The sequence below is a fragment of the Pectinophora gossypiella genome, chromosome Z (assembly GCF_024362695.1).
Source record: "Pectinophora gossypiella chromosome Z, ilPecGoss1.1, whole genome shotgun sequence".
NCBI classification, from domain to species: domain Eukaryota; kingdom Metazoa; phylum Arthropoda; class Insecta; order Lepidoptera; family Gelechiidae; genus Pectinophora; species Pectinophora gossypiella.
Window position 1 is genome coordinate 13,910,687 of NC_065433.1, and position 17,461 is coordinate 13,928,147.

The window sequence follows — 17,461 nt, forward strand, 5'->3', positions numbered from 1 at the left end:
TGTTAAATAATGTAAAAAAGTTAATCTTAGAGAAATCGGACCCAATGACATGAATTTCGTTAAAGACATCAGTGCGGCAAAAAATATCGATGACATGTCTCTCGCTTAACTAACTGTGGGTGATGACGACGAGAAACGGCATTTATTCAGGTACCAGGTTTTTATTGACGTTTTTTGATGTGACTATATTAAAAAATAATGGGCATTTTGGTAGGTGTTGCTTTCAAGTTCCAACGTACTCTGTTCATTATATAATCTCAACACAATTATTTGCCTACCTAACTTCTGTATACAACTATGGTTACCTACAATTGCTAAAAGATTATAATGAGTAGGTACTTCAATGACATCTTGCTTCCTAAAATCCCTTACTTTCCTTTGCCAGTGCGTAAAATATTTCTTTTTTTTCTAGCTTTAAAGGTTTTATGGTGTAGCTACCGATCTAAGGTTCAGGTTAGTATATTTTATTTTTGTTATCTAATTTCTGTTAGTAAGGTTTTATAATAATGACATGTGTGCTGTATAATTATATTTGACTATTTCTACGCTGAGTGTTATTGAGTACATGGCGTGTGCAGCTTAAGCTACTGTTAAGTCAAAAGCAATATTCGTGCTCTCAGAATTGTTGGAGTGCCACCATTCCCCTCTAATCCTTTTCGCACATAGGCAGCCCAAGAAAAAGCATCACAATTTGATAGATCTGCTGATAAGGCGGCGTGGTGCGAGCGTCACGCCACGCTGCGCTCGCGTTACATTCCTTGTCTTGAGAAAAGCGTGTGCGAATTATTGCTATCTGGCACATTTTTTGTGGAACAAACATCAAGTTAATTGCAACAGATTAGAATCTATAAGTACCTAATAGAATAATTTGTATTACAACCAGTACCTAGCTCTGGTACTTTCCACTTAACCCTTCAGTGACACTTACGTTGCGAAGTAATTTATTTTTGAGTACATTGAAATGATAACATCATAGTTTTCACAAGAAACTGTTAAGTTTGAATACGTTTGATATTATATTAAGTATGTAGGAATGGCTAAACAAAGTTTTTATGCATTTAGCTTACTGGGCGTACTAAGACTAAGAAAGAACCTGAAGAAATCAATTTTACTTATTTATAATGTCCAGATTTTTTATAATATTTAACAAGTTATTAAAGTTAGGTTTCTAATACAATTGAACATCCGGTACAATGTTTTCAAAACGTAACGAATGATTAATCATAATAGTCTGATTTCCCTTCGTCTGTCCGTATTGGCCCCAGCGTACTGAATTTTTAATCTTTAACTTGACATTTGGCATAGTTAACGTATCTAGCAATTAGTTCAAATACATGTTTATTATATTTTTAAGGTAACGATTACGAGCTCGTAAAGCTGTGGTCATAAAAATCACCAAAGCGCAAACAGAATTAAAAAAAAATACAGGTTTATGTGAAGCATAATCATCACTAGGTGTTCGTATAATTTTGACGTTTATACAAGTAATATTATTTTTTCTTTTTCTGATTCGCGATGAACTAACCGGAAACTATTTTTAGTTAGCTGGAGAAAGCGCTGACCAAGATTAACATGTATGTTATTAACATGTTACTTATTATGTACTTATTAAAAATTTACAGTGTCAGTGATAATCTGTACCTACCTATACGAAAACTACTATTTAAGAAAAGGTTTTAAGTTACAGTTTCGCTTTATTAACTGTTTCCCGCTAATTGATAGTTACAATGACTAAGAATGATGGATTATCAATGATCTGGTAGAGAATGAATCGTTAACATATCGTGTGATCCGGTCTTAATTACTAACGTGCCGCCTCGGCTCGCGTGAATAGGAAAACGCTAATTAATAAACCCATTCGTTGTTTTTTTAGCCGACTTTTCAACGATCTAAGATACGTAAGTGCGATTTCAGAATCCACCTAGAAATAGTGTTGCGCATGAGTTTCTATGTCCGACATTATGACTTTCTCCATAGATAATTCTATCGAGGACTTTTTTATGCAGGTCAATCGCTTCAAGTGTAAGGTACAAACACCTTTTTCCACAGACTAAAATGTTTTAATGCATCTGTTATCCTTTCGTAAATTTATTTACATATAATTGTGACTTTAATTGGACAATTACATGGTGGGTCACCGGTTGAAGCAAGTGTCTATTTCGACCGCATCCTGTGTCAAGATATACGTGTAGATAAGAATTTAAACAGGCCCACCCTCAAAACGCATGATACCTTTAAAGAAATTCACACCTTCCCTAATTAACGTGGAATTAGAAAATAATAAATATTGGTAAGGGGACGGCTGGTTATTATATGGGTAAAATAGAAATTTTAAAATAAATATGTAGTAATGAAGTATAATTAATTAATATTAATAAATGCGGTAAAATATACCGATAAGGCTTTTCATGGATGAAGGAATATAATAACAGAAATATCCGCCCCAGAATGATGTAGAGGAAAATAATTTATCCAGCGCAGATGTGATCAGCTTATCTATTGATACTTAAGTATTTTATAGAGTCGAATCCAAAATTTAATATTTATTACAAGAATTATTACTCACAGTAATATCAGACTTTAACAAATGTAAAACAATGTGTAGATAATATTAAATATATACGTAACCTGCATTCCGTACTTTTTTTTACGGCGGTATCCAAAACGTTGACTGCGTTTTAGGAACGATCACAAAAAAAGTACACGACTGTGTCGGCAATTTATAATGGGGCTATTATCAGCTGTTAATCAGATAGTAATATGGGTGCTAGAGGTTTTTTAGTAATCTGATTACAAAATTATTGAGAATGCATTATAAAAGATCCAGGGACATGCTTAAGGTCGAAGGTTCAAAATCCACACACTCGATTGGGGTCTGTTTTACTTTGGTACCTACTTAATTTATCCGAAACCGTCGTAAAATTGCATACAATGTCACTTTAGATGTTTTCTGATGACTTCTTGCTACGTTTCTTGCTATAAGTTTAGAATAGAGGTAGGTAAGTAATGTATATTTAATATATATATATAGGTATGTTAAGAAGTCAGTGACCCATATATAATAATATATTATCTTATAAAACTAATACCATTGTTCTGTTTAGTAAATTAACAGCTGAAAACTGATTCCGTGTTCATCTTGAAAATGAGTTCTCGAGGCAAGTCTTGAAACTCGGAGAACCCGCTGACAATCGTTTAACACAAATCGTTCAATCGTTTAATCACATGTTTCTAAGAAGCTTAATCTAATAAAGAATCTACTACCGTCGATTATTGGATGCAATTTTTTATATCTCGTGTCAAAATATTTCTTAAGCTTAATATAACTTAATCATCTATTCTATCTTTTGGACTCTATTACGTGCATCGTCATTATGTATTGTGATCCTCCTGTTTTTTGGCATAAACAAAAATTATACAGGGTCAATTAAAAGAGCTCACGCAAAGAGTTTATCTTCGAAGAGACAACATTTATCTTTTAAGTAATATTTTGAGATAAGACAGGCCCTTAAAGCAGCAAACAAAATCTGAAGACTGAAGAATGACTAGTGTAGCATCAATAATTTTGATCTAATTATTTTGGTTAACTTGACCTTGTTATTTGAATTTTATTAGTTTAAGCTGCTTAGTTTGATTTTTTACACCTATTTACGTAACTCCAGCAGGGCTGAAGACTCAATTACAGGTGTTTAAGAAAATGAGGATACACTCCTGTCTGTTGAAATTTTATTACACGCCACTCAATAATCACAAAAGCTGACTCACAATCAAAATACGTTAAACAGTAAACTTTCTGCGTCGGTTCGCGACCGAAACCATATTATTATTGTGTTTCATTCAAACAACTCATTCATAAAATTGCAACTCTTTCGAAAGCAACCGGAGAGCCTGTCGACACACTTCATCGAACCCACAAATCTGGCCAAAGGATATTTAAATGTTTATTTTGTTTGCCACATTGCATTTTGTATTTTGTCAAAAGTTAGATTTTGTTCATTGTCTCGAAATTGTGCACTTCCGTATCATCTTCAATTATTCAATAGAGGGTAAACATAACGTTGAATTCACTAATGAAGTTGTTTCAGACTGTTCGACAAGATTTATTGGTTTCTGTTAGGGAATAAACATGTGCCTAGCGCTTTGGGTAGCGGCCTAATAATAACCTGACCATTATACTGCATAATGCTCTAGAGAAGCGGACCGTAACATTCCGACATAGGTTAATGCCCAAATTAGATCAACTTTGATGTTCGCAATTATTAAAAAAAAGAAAGAATAGCAATCCCACGAAACGTAAGCTAACGTTTTAATTAATTTAAGAACTTTTGAAGAGGCGCATTACTTATATTTCAAGAAATTTGGTTTTCGTATAAATATATTAATGTTCTAATGAAATACCTAATCGAATCTGTTTTTAAAAACTCTACGTCAATTTATCTTCTAACTCTAGGTATTTATTATGTCGCCTATAGATACAAGAACTACCTATCTAAAATGCTGTATCAGCTGCTTTTAGTGCCGTACTGCGGTATCGAAATTGAATTATCGGTTAATACAGCCGCCATTAAAGCGGTGGCGATTCAAAACATCCCGTGCAGTTCCCACTCCAACCTTTATTGCTGGCTCCCTGTCGTTACCCACTAATCGACGACTGTATTACCAAAATAACTTGGTGTTATTGTACTCACAAAATGCTTTTGCTATTTTTATGACAAAAACAAAACTAGTTTTTCTTCTTTAGATTATTTATATGTTATTAGTTTCAATGGAGATCTGTAGCCAAGGGAAATACCTATTCTCACTGATATTATGAGTGCAGCATCTGCGGCTTTTAAAAAGGTGCCGCCAGATCGAGGAGACGCCGACGCAACGAGAACATTTGGAGGCGACGAGGTGTGAATTAATGGTATGTGAACACCTCATCCGTCGCACAGACGTCAGTAGGCGTACCACAGCCAGTAATTGTCATACATGTGTATTTTAAGTTCACATGTAATAAAGTTTCACGGAGCTATAGCGTGTCTGATTAGGACCACTAATGAAAGATCTGTCGACGCGCCGGAACTAAATAGCTGTTTATTCGTGTATTACAGCGAGCTGGTGCTGATTTTGTTATGCGCTTGGGTAGGTTCGAATTATACAGTTCTCAGGTTGATAATGATTCCACTTTATAGGTACATTAAGCTTTCACGAATAGTATGAAAATTTATGTAGGTAAGTAATTAACTAATTTTGTAATGCCTAAAATTTGCATATGCATTTAAGACCTATGTGGTCTTAATCAAAATACAAAACTATAGATAGGTACATAGTAAACTATTTTTATTATGCTGCAAATATGTTTATATTATAGGTAGGATCATTCATTTGAGTTCCAATTCTCGATATGGTTCGAGTTGTTCTTTTCGCAAAGCATACTCGGTATACCATACTCACACATGCACACAAAATCCGGTTACGACTCAAGCGCTTGTAGTTGTATGAGAACACTATCACAATTCGTCGCGTCGTAACGAGAGACAACAAATATTATCCATCCAGAAACCGCGTGAACGCGAACTAAAGGTTCTTTATTTCGGAGAAATTAATTGAAGTTTCTTAGAAGCGAGCGACTCATTCACCTATCTGATTAGGGGAAGTCAAACGACTCGACATTCAACTTGATCGTACCTTTAGAACCGGTGCGATCTGAGGTGTCGGGTTTAAAACACGGCATAAAAGTTGTTCTTGTAGGTATGTAACTTAATTTGAGATTAATTAGAACTGTTTAACATTTAAAAAGCTTGCTCGGCATATGTTTTTGTTTTCTTTTTAATTTTAAAGGCAACTTATGTATAATACTTTCTATACTAACAGGTACCTACACCTAATAATTACCTGTCTAAACAATAAGATATTTTCAATTCGACTTTGATGTGAATATTAATGTATAGGTACGTAGGTTTTTAGCTTCCAACTTAAAGCATTGTGAATGCTGGAATCCAAAATATGTAAGTAGGTATATTTTTGTTTAATATAATTCAGACCTTACCTTCATCGTAAATTCTTAAAGCGTAACAATTGAGAAAGGAATTTTTAAATTAAAAATGACCATTTTCGTTTTTCAGACTATTTAGTATTTAACTTCAACGAGTGTCATGTTGCAGACTTGCATAACATTTGACTCATTATCAAGAACAATAGCTTACCAGACGAATATTTACTTAATCATGGCTCTTTATTATGCTTTATTAAAGGCGACAAAAGGTAAAAGTATCAATCGTTAAATTACGAATCCAAACAAAAAGGGGTCAGTTGCGAAGCAACGGTCGAATGCAAACTGCAAAAATGACGAAGATTGTTCATGGCTCATTATGAAGTTAAATGAATGGAGTTGGTTTTGTTTTACCATTTACGTGTTCCGAGGTCGTGCACGCGTGTTCGCCAATATGGTCTCCGGCAACCGCTGATGGAATATGGTAAAGTCTCTCTTTAGCGTCGCACGTCGCACCTCGCTCACAGCCCTTGCACCGTCAATTACCTTAGGGTGTAACGCCACGCTTGTGACTCCACGGCGCTCACAAAATATTAATCTGAAACTCAACACTTGGAACGTAAGTTGACGAGACCCGTATGACCTAAATAAAAACAACTTTGTCGCCTTTTGTTCCATCTTGTTTGTGAAATGAAAATATACCTTTATATTTACGTAGGTATGTCAAGTCAGTATAACACGAAATAAATTAGTTATGGTTTTGGCTCCTAAGGTGTTTACCAGTTACTCATTATGGGTACCTATTACTAATTTTCAAAATTTATTATTTAAGCATCTAATCGCGTTATTATGGTTTCGAACCGAAGTAGTAGACAGGGACACATATGACCTCCTCCTCCTCCTCCTCCTCGTCTGTCCATTTTTTACAGTTTAGTATCTCAACTACAAGTACAAGTAATATTGACTAATTTGGAATATTTTATGGTAAAGGTTAAACTTTTTTTATTGAAAATAGAAATGTTAATAATAAATAAATTTAAAATTATAAAGTGGGTTTACTTATTTATTCAAGTAAGTACACATTTTTATAGTTCTACAAGACGGCAAATATAAGTTTTATGCGAGTGCCGATTTAAATCACGAACTGCTGAAGTAGTCTAGAAGTAAATCACGAGCATAACGAGCGTTAAAATGACAAAATAATTACACAATAACACTTAAATTTTAATAATATCATTCAACATCCGCCTGCTAAGCGCCAGGTATACACTGCAGGTGAGACTATATTGTTTTATTTCTTTCTCGCATGGGAAGATCACAAGAGAATAAAACGCGCTTTTCCTCACTGCTTACCCAAGAAAAGCACTCTTTTCTTGTTGGAGAGGTGAAAATAATTTTTTTTTTATTTTCATCTGCATACTGTTTGATTTGAGATCAACACTGCGTTCCCTTTAAGAGCCAAATTAAATACCTATTTCATTAAACAGTTTATGAAAATGAATCAACTGTTTAGGTATTATGATTATTTATTATTTTTATTGCATTGATTATTTTATCGAATCATGAGACCGTGATCTTTATTATGTATTTGACATTGATTCCAATTTTATCCTTAATACTCCTCCTTTGAACTTATAAGGGTCCTTGTGTACCCAAATGATTAATGGTAAATATCTAGCTACATGTTAAATTAATTAAGTAAGTACATTTACTTTACACAAGTACCGCGCTGCAACCTTTTTGATAACAAATTGAACGTAAAATATATAAAAATGGAAAAACTAATGGTGCCAATTATAATTCTTCCGCATCGTAGGCGCGTCAGAATTTTCAGTTTTATATAGGTATAAGTAGATTAAAAATTCTTATCACAAAACGGAAAATGACGATATTTGTTTTGTTATTTTGAAAAATTCGTCTATACCACTGTATAATTCATTTTCATTTTCTTCTATCGTGTGGGTTATGAGGAAATAAATATATTTTTTTCAGATTTATATTTAGGTATGAATTTACTGAATAAGTCATAAGAATATTATATATTACATAACGTTTTTAAGTTTTCTAACCAGACTATTTCTAAACTACTTAGTTGCGATTGTTTGGAACCACGTTACTCTTTATATCGTTTTCAATTCTGCAGGGTCTTTTGTTTGACACTCTACATTAAGGGAGTTGTTGTACCTATATTAAGGGGATTGACAAAAAATAAAAGTTTGAAAACTAAAACCTGACTACGGAAAAATCACGCTCTAGAAAGTATTAAACAAGAAAAGTATGCTGTGATAAGCAAACTTTTAGGAAAGATTGGCATCCGACCACGTCTATCTTCTAAACATCACTATCTATTATCTATCTACTTAGCCTGTATCCACTCACTGCTGGGTATGGGCCTCCTCTCTTTCACGCCATCCTTTCCGGTCCTGTGCAAGTCTCATCTATTGCTTTCCGGCGTACCTCACAATGTCATCCGACCACCGGGCTGGTGGTCTGCCTCGATATCGCATACCATCTCTTGGCCACCATTCAGTAACAGCCTTAGTCCATCTGTTGTCTTCCCGTCTAGCCAAGTGACCTGCCCATCTCCACTTAAGCCTAGCAATTCGTATACCTACATATTCGACTTTGGTGCGTTGCCGCATTTCGACGTTTGGTATACAATCTACCAGGTCGATGCCTAACATGGCGCACTCCATAGCCTGTTGTGCCAGTCTAATTTTATAAATGTGCTCTTTCGTGAGCGGCAATGTTTCGGCGCCATAAGCGAGTATGGGCAGTTTTCAGGCATTGCGGAATTTTTGAGGAGAAAACATCCTGCAGTTTCCCAAATGCGCTCCATCCTAGTTGGATTCGCCTAGCGATCTCTTTCAGCTATGAGCCTCGGTCAAAAGATAAACATAATTATCAACTGCCTCTATGGGACAATCTGCCACGGTTATGCTCGATCTTCGTGACAGATGGTTCGCCATAACCTTCCTCTTGGACATGTTCATCTTCAGCCCGACGCCTCTTTATGCCCCGTGTAACTCGGTAAGCATGTGCTGGAGATCGCGGCAGTCTCAGCTACTAGAATGAGGTCATCGGCAAACCGCAGGTGTGACAGATGCCAGCCGTTAATGTTGATTCCTCTGTCGCTCCAGTCCATGGTCTTTAATATGTCTTCTAAGACGCAAGTAAACAACTTTGGTGAGAGAGTGCCCCCTTGTCGTACTCCTCTTCCGATAGGTATGAAGTCGCATAACTTAAGCATACGCACCTGCAGTGTGGCGGATCTATATAGGTCGCGGAGGATGTCCACATAATGAAACACAGCTCAGTGTCCGAAGCTGTCTAAAGAAGTAGAAGTGTGCAGAAAATTGGTTTCGAAGTAAATACTAATACAAAACATAGTGGCAAGATTTATTCAAGGATACATACAGGTTAAGTAAAAAAAAATCGTTAAGACATTTGTATTTTTTTGTGATTTGCCGTGAAAAATCGAGAGAAAAGTTTAAGTACGAAAATCTCCTCTAATTGTACTCGCTAGAATTGCCTGTGCCTTACTGCATTATGAATGGAGCCTTAGAGCTTTTCATAGTGAGCAAATACATTGTTACCGGAGAAAAATAAATAAACATAGAAAGTGGTTTTTTTTATAATCATGTATGTGAGAGTACATACAAAAACTTTTTATTGGGAAAGTAAAATGATGCCACTCGAGGTTTAGCGAAACTGAGCTCTTAAAACGTACGATACAACGCAGCATTAACGTTTACAGCCCATTCTTGTATTTAATTGCTATTTAAATAAAACCGTACCATGAATGCCATGACTGTTTGTCGGTATAGGAAAAAAAGTATCCTATTAGGTAAGTACTGGTAATATTTATGGCCTTTTTAAAATACGTAATTAGATATTAAAAGCCATAATGATACTCGTATAAGAATGTGAAATTCAGTAGGTAAACCTAGGTCCTAGAGCTATCGAAATAGCACCTAGTAGAACATCAAAGTATTTTTCCCCAATGTTTTAGAAACCTACGTGTAGACCTCGATTATCTGAGCCGTCTGCTGTGCGGAGGGTTCATTTTCCCGCTGAGACAAAAAAAAACACATTATGGTAGGTGTTTACATTTTCTATGCAAGACAGAAATGGTGTTATGCATAGTGTCCAGAAATTAGAACTCTATTAACTTCACTTCATAAACTGACAATGCCGTAAGCGTGGCCAATTATTGGTCAGCAAAAATTTAGCTTCGATCGCCATCGACCCGCAAAGAAGAAGATAAACTTGACATGAATATATGACTAATTTATTTAAGCACGATTGGTAAATGTGGAAAACGTTCCGAAATTAAAGCATAATAAGAATAATTCCATTTTTGAGGGAGTGAGTGGTCCCTCCCCAAAGCGGAGGAGTCTTATCAGGGAGATAGTGAAAGTAGATCGCACTCGGCACGCACTCGTTCGCTGACCTAATCATGCCATAATATTATCTTTATTAACATCGGACGTATAGGACTACTTACTTTAGGAATCACCATTTTAATTAAACTTTACTTAACTACCTAAATTGATAAACGTAGACAGGTTCGCCCAATAATACCTGCGTACAACAGCCATGAAATTTAATAAACCTTTATCACAGAACAAATATTTGGACAATAATCTTAGTGATTTCATGAACCACATGTACTCAAAGATAATAATAATGTACCTATATTATAGTTTTGTATAATAAAAGAGTATTTTGGTAAAATAAGTATTTTATCGTAGTAGGTCGATAATTAATTTAGAATAAGGAGCGTTGATCATTATCCAAATGATAAGTGGAGCACCAATTGGGGTGATACGTGTTCTTAGCAGGAGCAGTGGTAGAGGCTTGTAGGAGAGAATAATATCTAGGACCTCTCTTACTATCTAGGACCATGAAGGCCATCGTACGCCGTGCACCACCTCTTATTGTTTAGCATTTACCATGGCTCAGTGGTAAATCCTAAGATTAACCACGCCTCTACCAGTAGAAGGCCAAAATGAACGGCCATTGAAGATCAATTCGGCTTTTACCACCATCACTTAGTAAATCTTAGATTTGTTACAGATTTCTTTTTTACAATACATGTTAGAACGATCTTGATTTACGATTTTTTATTATCATGTTTTGTAATACGTTATACACAATATTTTATTTTTTTCAAACAGAATCATGTGCGATATACTCTAGAGTGCTGATTTAACTGTCTCATAGATCATAGACAATTACCTAATTATAACTAAGAATTTGTTTTTGTATTAGTAGGTATTGTCAAAATACACATTTTCGCTATCACGGTTGGCTTGACCATTATATACGGCGATACGGCTCATCACCTATCACATTCGTTTAACAGACAGTAGGGTGAGGTGTTGGTTCATCGTGCGATGAATGTACCGCTGACTACCCCTATTAGAAATAAAGTCGTGAGCTTATGTTATGTTGTGTTTGTAAAGTGACGATGCGGGATGTTATGTCTTTGAAAGTCCTGATAAAAACAGTATTTGGATATTTGGGCGCTTATTTTCCTAAACTTCATAAAAGCTATGAAAGTATTGAAGCGGCTTCTAAAACAATTTATTATGAATATAAAAATCCCGAGACCGAATAATCCGTTACGATGGTTTAAATTTTGTAGGTTTCGTTAAAATTTATATTAATTTATGGCATCGCTTTTTGTCGATTCCGGTTTCGCAGGATTTTTTCAATACAAAATGCTGCCTGTCCATATTATTCAACCAGCGCAACTTTAGGGAAATAAGCGCCACAATATCAGATAACTGATGATAAGTTAAGCAGAACGGATTTTTTTTAGCTTGCGAGATCCTACTGCTGGGAATGACTCCTATTGTTTTTTTAGTTAAAATCATATAATAATAAAGAACAGGACACAAAATTCGATCCAATATTTTTTACACAAGTTGTCCACTCTGGTTACGATTTTAAAAATATTATATTCAAGTAAGTATGCGTTTGTCAGAATTGTTTTATCAAACGTATCCTGGCTTACGGAAAAATGGGACAAACGGATATTGTGACCAAAGTGGACTAACTCCAATAAAAATCTTCCAAAGCACTTTATGTGATTCCTTCAGTTTCGCTTTTCAAGTTCTTCATTATTGATATTTTGGCCCGTATGTAATATTGTTGGAATTGCACTATATTCGTATATGATAGTCTATGTGGGCTTAAACTCGTGTGCCAAATTTCACAGGGTATGTATGTGTATGTTTATACATGTATTTCTCAGAAACTGGAAACGGCATTGAAATAATAATTCTTTGTTATAAACAAGCGGCAAAGAAAGAGGGTAGACAGATATGTCTGCCCGTAGAAAATTATGGATCTACCTACTCCACTCCAATCTCATCAGTCATCCCGTGATCATGGCACTTGCAACAGTGTCGAAATATCGGGAGTCTCATATCCCCATTTAAACGCGGTAAGAACCCGTTATTATGTGCTTTAATTATGATAATAACCGCGTAAACTTAAAACAATGTATAATTCTTTGTTATTGAATTGAGTATCATTCAACTTATGGAATAGTGCATGTTTCATCGGAATCGGTTTAGTGACTTTAAGTTATGGTCAAAAAGCAGTTATAAAAATAAGACGTACTTATTGTTCGGAAAATATCACAGGAATCTTGCGTCTCGGCTATACATTTAATAGAGGTTTAGAGGTCATTTAATAGTATAGTACGTATCATTAAAAATGGTTTCAGCATAATTAAGGAAAATTTAAAGACGGTGTCGGACATATGTATATTATAATATAAGTAAGTATAATATAAAATGATGTTCAAAGAATAATAAGGCCTGTTATATTCGAGTGATTTGATAACTTTGGTGGTTACTGACGAAATAATCATGTTATTGTTAGGTACCTACTTCAATTTTAAATAAAAATAGCCGTTTATAAAATTAAACCGTATTCAAAATCTGTCTAATAACATGTAAATAAAATTTTGTTAAAATTATGAAATCAATATTAATAGCGAAAGTAACCACGGTTTGGCCTTTACAAGTTTTGCAGGTTGCTGGTTGTGCCGACTTTTAAGAAGTCTGTTTATTTTTTAATTGGGTAAGTACTTTTTCTAACCTATGTTGTAGTAATAACTATTTATGACATATTTATCCTAAAGTACTAACCTTCGTGTTTCTGTATGAACCTACCGGCCGATTGTGACGGTTTTTCGTTATTTTGACAGTGTCTAAAATCTTGCTAAAAATAAACGCATGTTTTATTTTATATTCCAGAGTATTTTTTTATTCTTATTTCAGAAAGTTAATATTTTCGTTGCTTTTGTCCTATCCACAATGATCTATTGGGTCAAACTGGTCAAAGTCTGATAACTTGTCACCATATGACAAATTTGGGATATAAAAAAGGTCTTGAGATAAATCAAGGAACCTGCAACTGAGAGTTAGTTTATTGATTACTTTTTGACTCCACTCATTCTGATGGGAATATGGGTTCAAATACATGCATATAAGTATGTTTGTATAATTATGTGTTTTCATGTACGTGTAATTTTAATTATAAGTAATAACAACTGTAACTGTTATCTTATCTCGAAGGAAACGATACTTTGCCTGTTGGTGGTACTTTATTGTCTTCTTGCTACTAATATTGGTATTGCTCGATATAGGTACCTAGATATAGTACAATAAAGAGAACATACATTGGCGGAAAACATAATTTATTTTTCATAACAAGACATTAAGTAAGTATATGAAGTAGTAAGGGTTAGGTACCACCATGACAAATGGAATATGATAGCACTGGATTATAAAAGTCATAATAACAAAGTAATAATCCAATACACTTTACTAAAATGAGATCGTTCGATCTCTCTCTTTTGAATGGTGCTGTAGATTCCGTGATACTTTTTTTTAATATAGTTTAAATTCGAATTCAGTTTAATCTAAATTTAAAAAAAGACATCAGTTAGTTTACTAGTCTCTAGTAGAGATCTCTTTTAAACAACCTTGATTGGTCAGAAAGAAAGTTACCTACGTATTGGACGGAAATGTGATATAATATATAAACGCACCGAATAAGCTAATATGCTATATCATGATAACAGGCAGAGGGATTATGTCCTGTCAAAAAGGGCTAGAAGTTGTCTTCTCTTTACTCGTAGCCCACCCCAGTGAATTTATGTATGTAAACAAATGTTATAACTTCTTCTCTCTTGTTTCTAGTGAGGTCAATGGCCAACCTCATGAACTCTTCAGGATTAATGTTGAACATTCAAATGCCCTTGACATGTGTTCTGTATGTTTCATCTGTACATTAAAGTATAAAGTTTTACAAAATAATCACAAACATTTAGATGTCATAATACTTGGCGAACCCCTGGACGCCCATGTCAAAACGATCCAAGTTTAGGCTAAACTAATTGAGATGTAGTAGATGTGTTTGGATTATCGTAATTTGGTAATGCTACCATGGTCTTAGCAAATCAAATTAAATCAGTTCATCGGTACAATTAGGTGACTAAGTTAGAATTTACATAACATACCTACCTACATTATATAGACCTACTACCTACAATATTTGTTAATGCTTTGAGTTTATTTATGTTTGACTTGACTTCTTGAAACTGGACATGAAATATATTAAAATATACTATGTGGTAAAAAGTCATCTATATATTCCATAAAAATACACAGGTACCTAGTTTGGTTTTCCTTGTAACGAGTAGATTTGCGTTTGACCTTTTTTTGGCTAGACTTATTGTGATTGTTTGTGTCGAATGGCATTAACTAATTGGCTGAACAAATCTACATTTGACCTCAAACTCCCGATGTAGCTTAAAGTGGTATATTCTTACTTAGTGTGTAAATGCCAATTCATTCTAGTTTTGAAGATTCCTAAGTAATGAGACTAGACGTACTGCTTGATTGGCTTCCTTTTTTATAACCTACTGAGATATCTGTGGTCCTTGTCGCTAGATTTATGCGGTTCTATCTTCACACAACACCCGTCCCGACGAGCTCTGACCTGGTGTGCGCGTGGAAAATGCAAAAGGAGCGGCCCAAAGAGACCTGACGACGTTCGGTTGACCGAGAGTTAAAAACTCTTGGCATATCATGGGAGCAAGCTACAGAGGCTGCAAAAGATCGCGAGCAGTGGAAATCTGTTATTCGAGCCCTACACGGGATAAAAGGATTAGAAGAAGAAGATCTTAAGACATAGTAAGCTGGTTAGGTCGTAATGTCTCGACTGTTTTTATAAATTATCAGAAGGCAATAGTATTCGATATAAATAATAATAGGCATACGTACAAAGAACCATCTTACCCTATTTCGGATCTAATGAAACGTTTTTGGAATCAGGAATACTTACTCAGTAATATTTTTTTCTTAATTAAAACTTGTTTTCATATCAAGTTATAAATATCTACACGTTCAATATGTTGGACGAACCTTCTGAAGAGTCGTACAGATTGGACAGAATATTAAACCTAGCTAGGTAGGTAGTATGAAAGTCAATAGGTAGCTTAAATATGCTTACATTTTATATGGGCTTATTACAACTTTCATAGATATATAAATTAATTGAAATGTGTTTATCACAAAGTATTTTGTTTTGATTGCTATTTCAATTTTGTTTCTTTTTTCCTGTTTTAAGAAATTGATGTAAGTATAAAACATGCATTAGCAGATGAATAACTAATGCCAGTTGCGCTATCTCAATAATCTGCTTTTGTTTAACAGGTATTGCATATTTGATAAGGTAAGGTTAAGTAAGACAGTCATTTTTTATGATAGTCATAATAATAATAATCGATTCTGTCGCAATGGGTACTCATAACAACATCTGGTGGGCCCTGGTGAATCTATTCTAGAATAAGTCACTTTGTTCATAATTATTGCTACATTAATTTGGATTGAACTGAGTTATAGTCGATTCATTTCATGTTGTATGTTGTAAGTATAGTTAGGTGCATGTTGTACCTAAATGGTAAAGATTGCTGTGTACCAGATACAAAATTCAAAACCTACCTTGGTTACTTTTTAAACGATTCGGTAGCTAGGTACACTTTATGTAGAGAAGATAGAGTTTATGTAGGGTTTAATTTATATGTACTTAATAATGATCTCTCATCTTGTTTAACTTAGAATTTTTAATTGCATAGTTTTGTAACTTCTTTGATAAGTATAAATCCCACATAATTATTAAAACAAATATATAGTGTATATAGTGTTTCTGTCAAATATTTCAACTATTCTTATTATTAAAACAATATCACTGCTTGATATATATACGAAGTCGAGCTAAATAAATCTGTTGAAAAGACTAATAACCTACCTACCTATATTAAATTTGCGCAAGCAGACTTAACACTACACGTGCTTACAATTTTGTCCGGCGCGTTTATAAATTGGACACAAGTTAGGTAGGTAGGTACCTACATTACGAATGTATTTCTTCATCCATGACTTCATAATAAAAACGAGTTGCTAATTAGGTATACAAATGAAAATACAATTCACTTCTTTATAGCATTGTCTTGTCTACAAAAACTACCGTGCCCCCAAAAAAATGAAATACTTGGGTATCTATTTATTTAATTATTATATTAATCAAGGTAACTATGAATAGACGAACTACGAACAAAATTGAGAAAATCTTAATTAGGTTGTCATTTGTGGAAACTCTTGGAAAAACTTTTAACCACGTGAACATACCAAAACATATAATAAATAGAATATACTTTAGACAACTTTATTCAATGAATTGTGAACAATAATATCGCACGGCAAATAATGTTAGAAGAATATATTAAAAATAACATTGGTATCAAAACTTTTGAAAAATAAGGCTTACCTGATTTGGAGGAGACCCTCGGAAGGCGAATTGGGACGTCATGTTGCACTGTTGAACTCTGGTAAATTTGTAAACAATCACGTCTTTAAAGTTTGTGTCACTGTCCGCACACACTTCACAGTTGCATGATGATGATCGCTGGCACTGTCCTGACAGCAAGCTAGTGGCGGTGCATCCCGGACACGGACACCGGACGGCGGAGGCTGTGAGCGGTTAGTCGGGGTTGCACTCGCGACGGGTGCCGGTGCCGGCCGCTCGTGCGAATATCGATTGCGGTGCAGAGCCGGGTGGTAGCGGAGCGTCACAGAAGCGGAGCGGGCCGCGAGGAGCAGCGGGCGCGTGGTCGCGCGCGCGGCGTCAGTGGGTAATGCGGTAGCTGCCCGCCAGGTGATAGTAATTGGCGCCGCCGTCCTGCTCTAGCGTCGACCGTCCTTCTCGTCGCGCACACGCACACTCCTGGTTGTGTGCGTGACGCTCGCACACCGCTCCTTCTTTTCACGCTCGCGTCGCCGTTTGACCCCGCGTCGCCGCCGACGCTCTCGATTTTTGCGGTACGGTGGGTGGCGCCCGCTACAGGGGCGGCCCGACGCGGTGGGGGCGATTGGAGGTGGGGGTAGATGCACTCCTTTCTTT

The 17,461-nt window shown here is 35.3% G+C and overlaps 1 protein-coding gene across 2 annotated transcripts in view; it reads right to left on the minus strand.

Moving 5' to 3' along the window:
• LOC126380701 (homeobox protein caupolican) overlaps positions 1-17,231 on the minus strand; it is a 46,120-nt gene extending 28,889 nt beyond the window's left edge. For both annotated transcript variants that reach the window (XM_050030295.1, XM_050030294.1), the window contains exon 1: positions 16,829-17,231. Coding sequence is in view for 1 of the 2 variants with exons in the window: in XM_050030294.1 (XP_049886251.1) it covers positions 16,829-16,870 (42 nt within the window). In the remaining variant the exon portion in view is untranslated. The remainder of the gene's footprint in view (positions 1-16,828) is intronic.
• Positions 17,232-17,461: the final 230 nt, after the last annotated feature.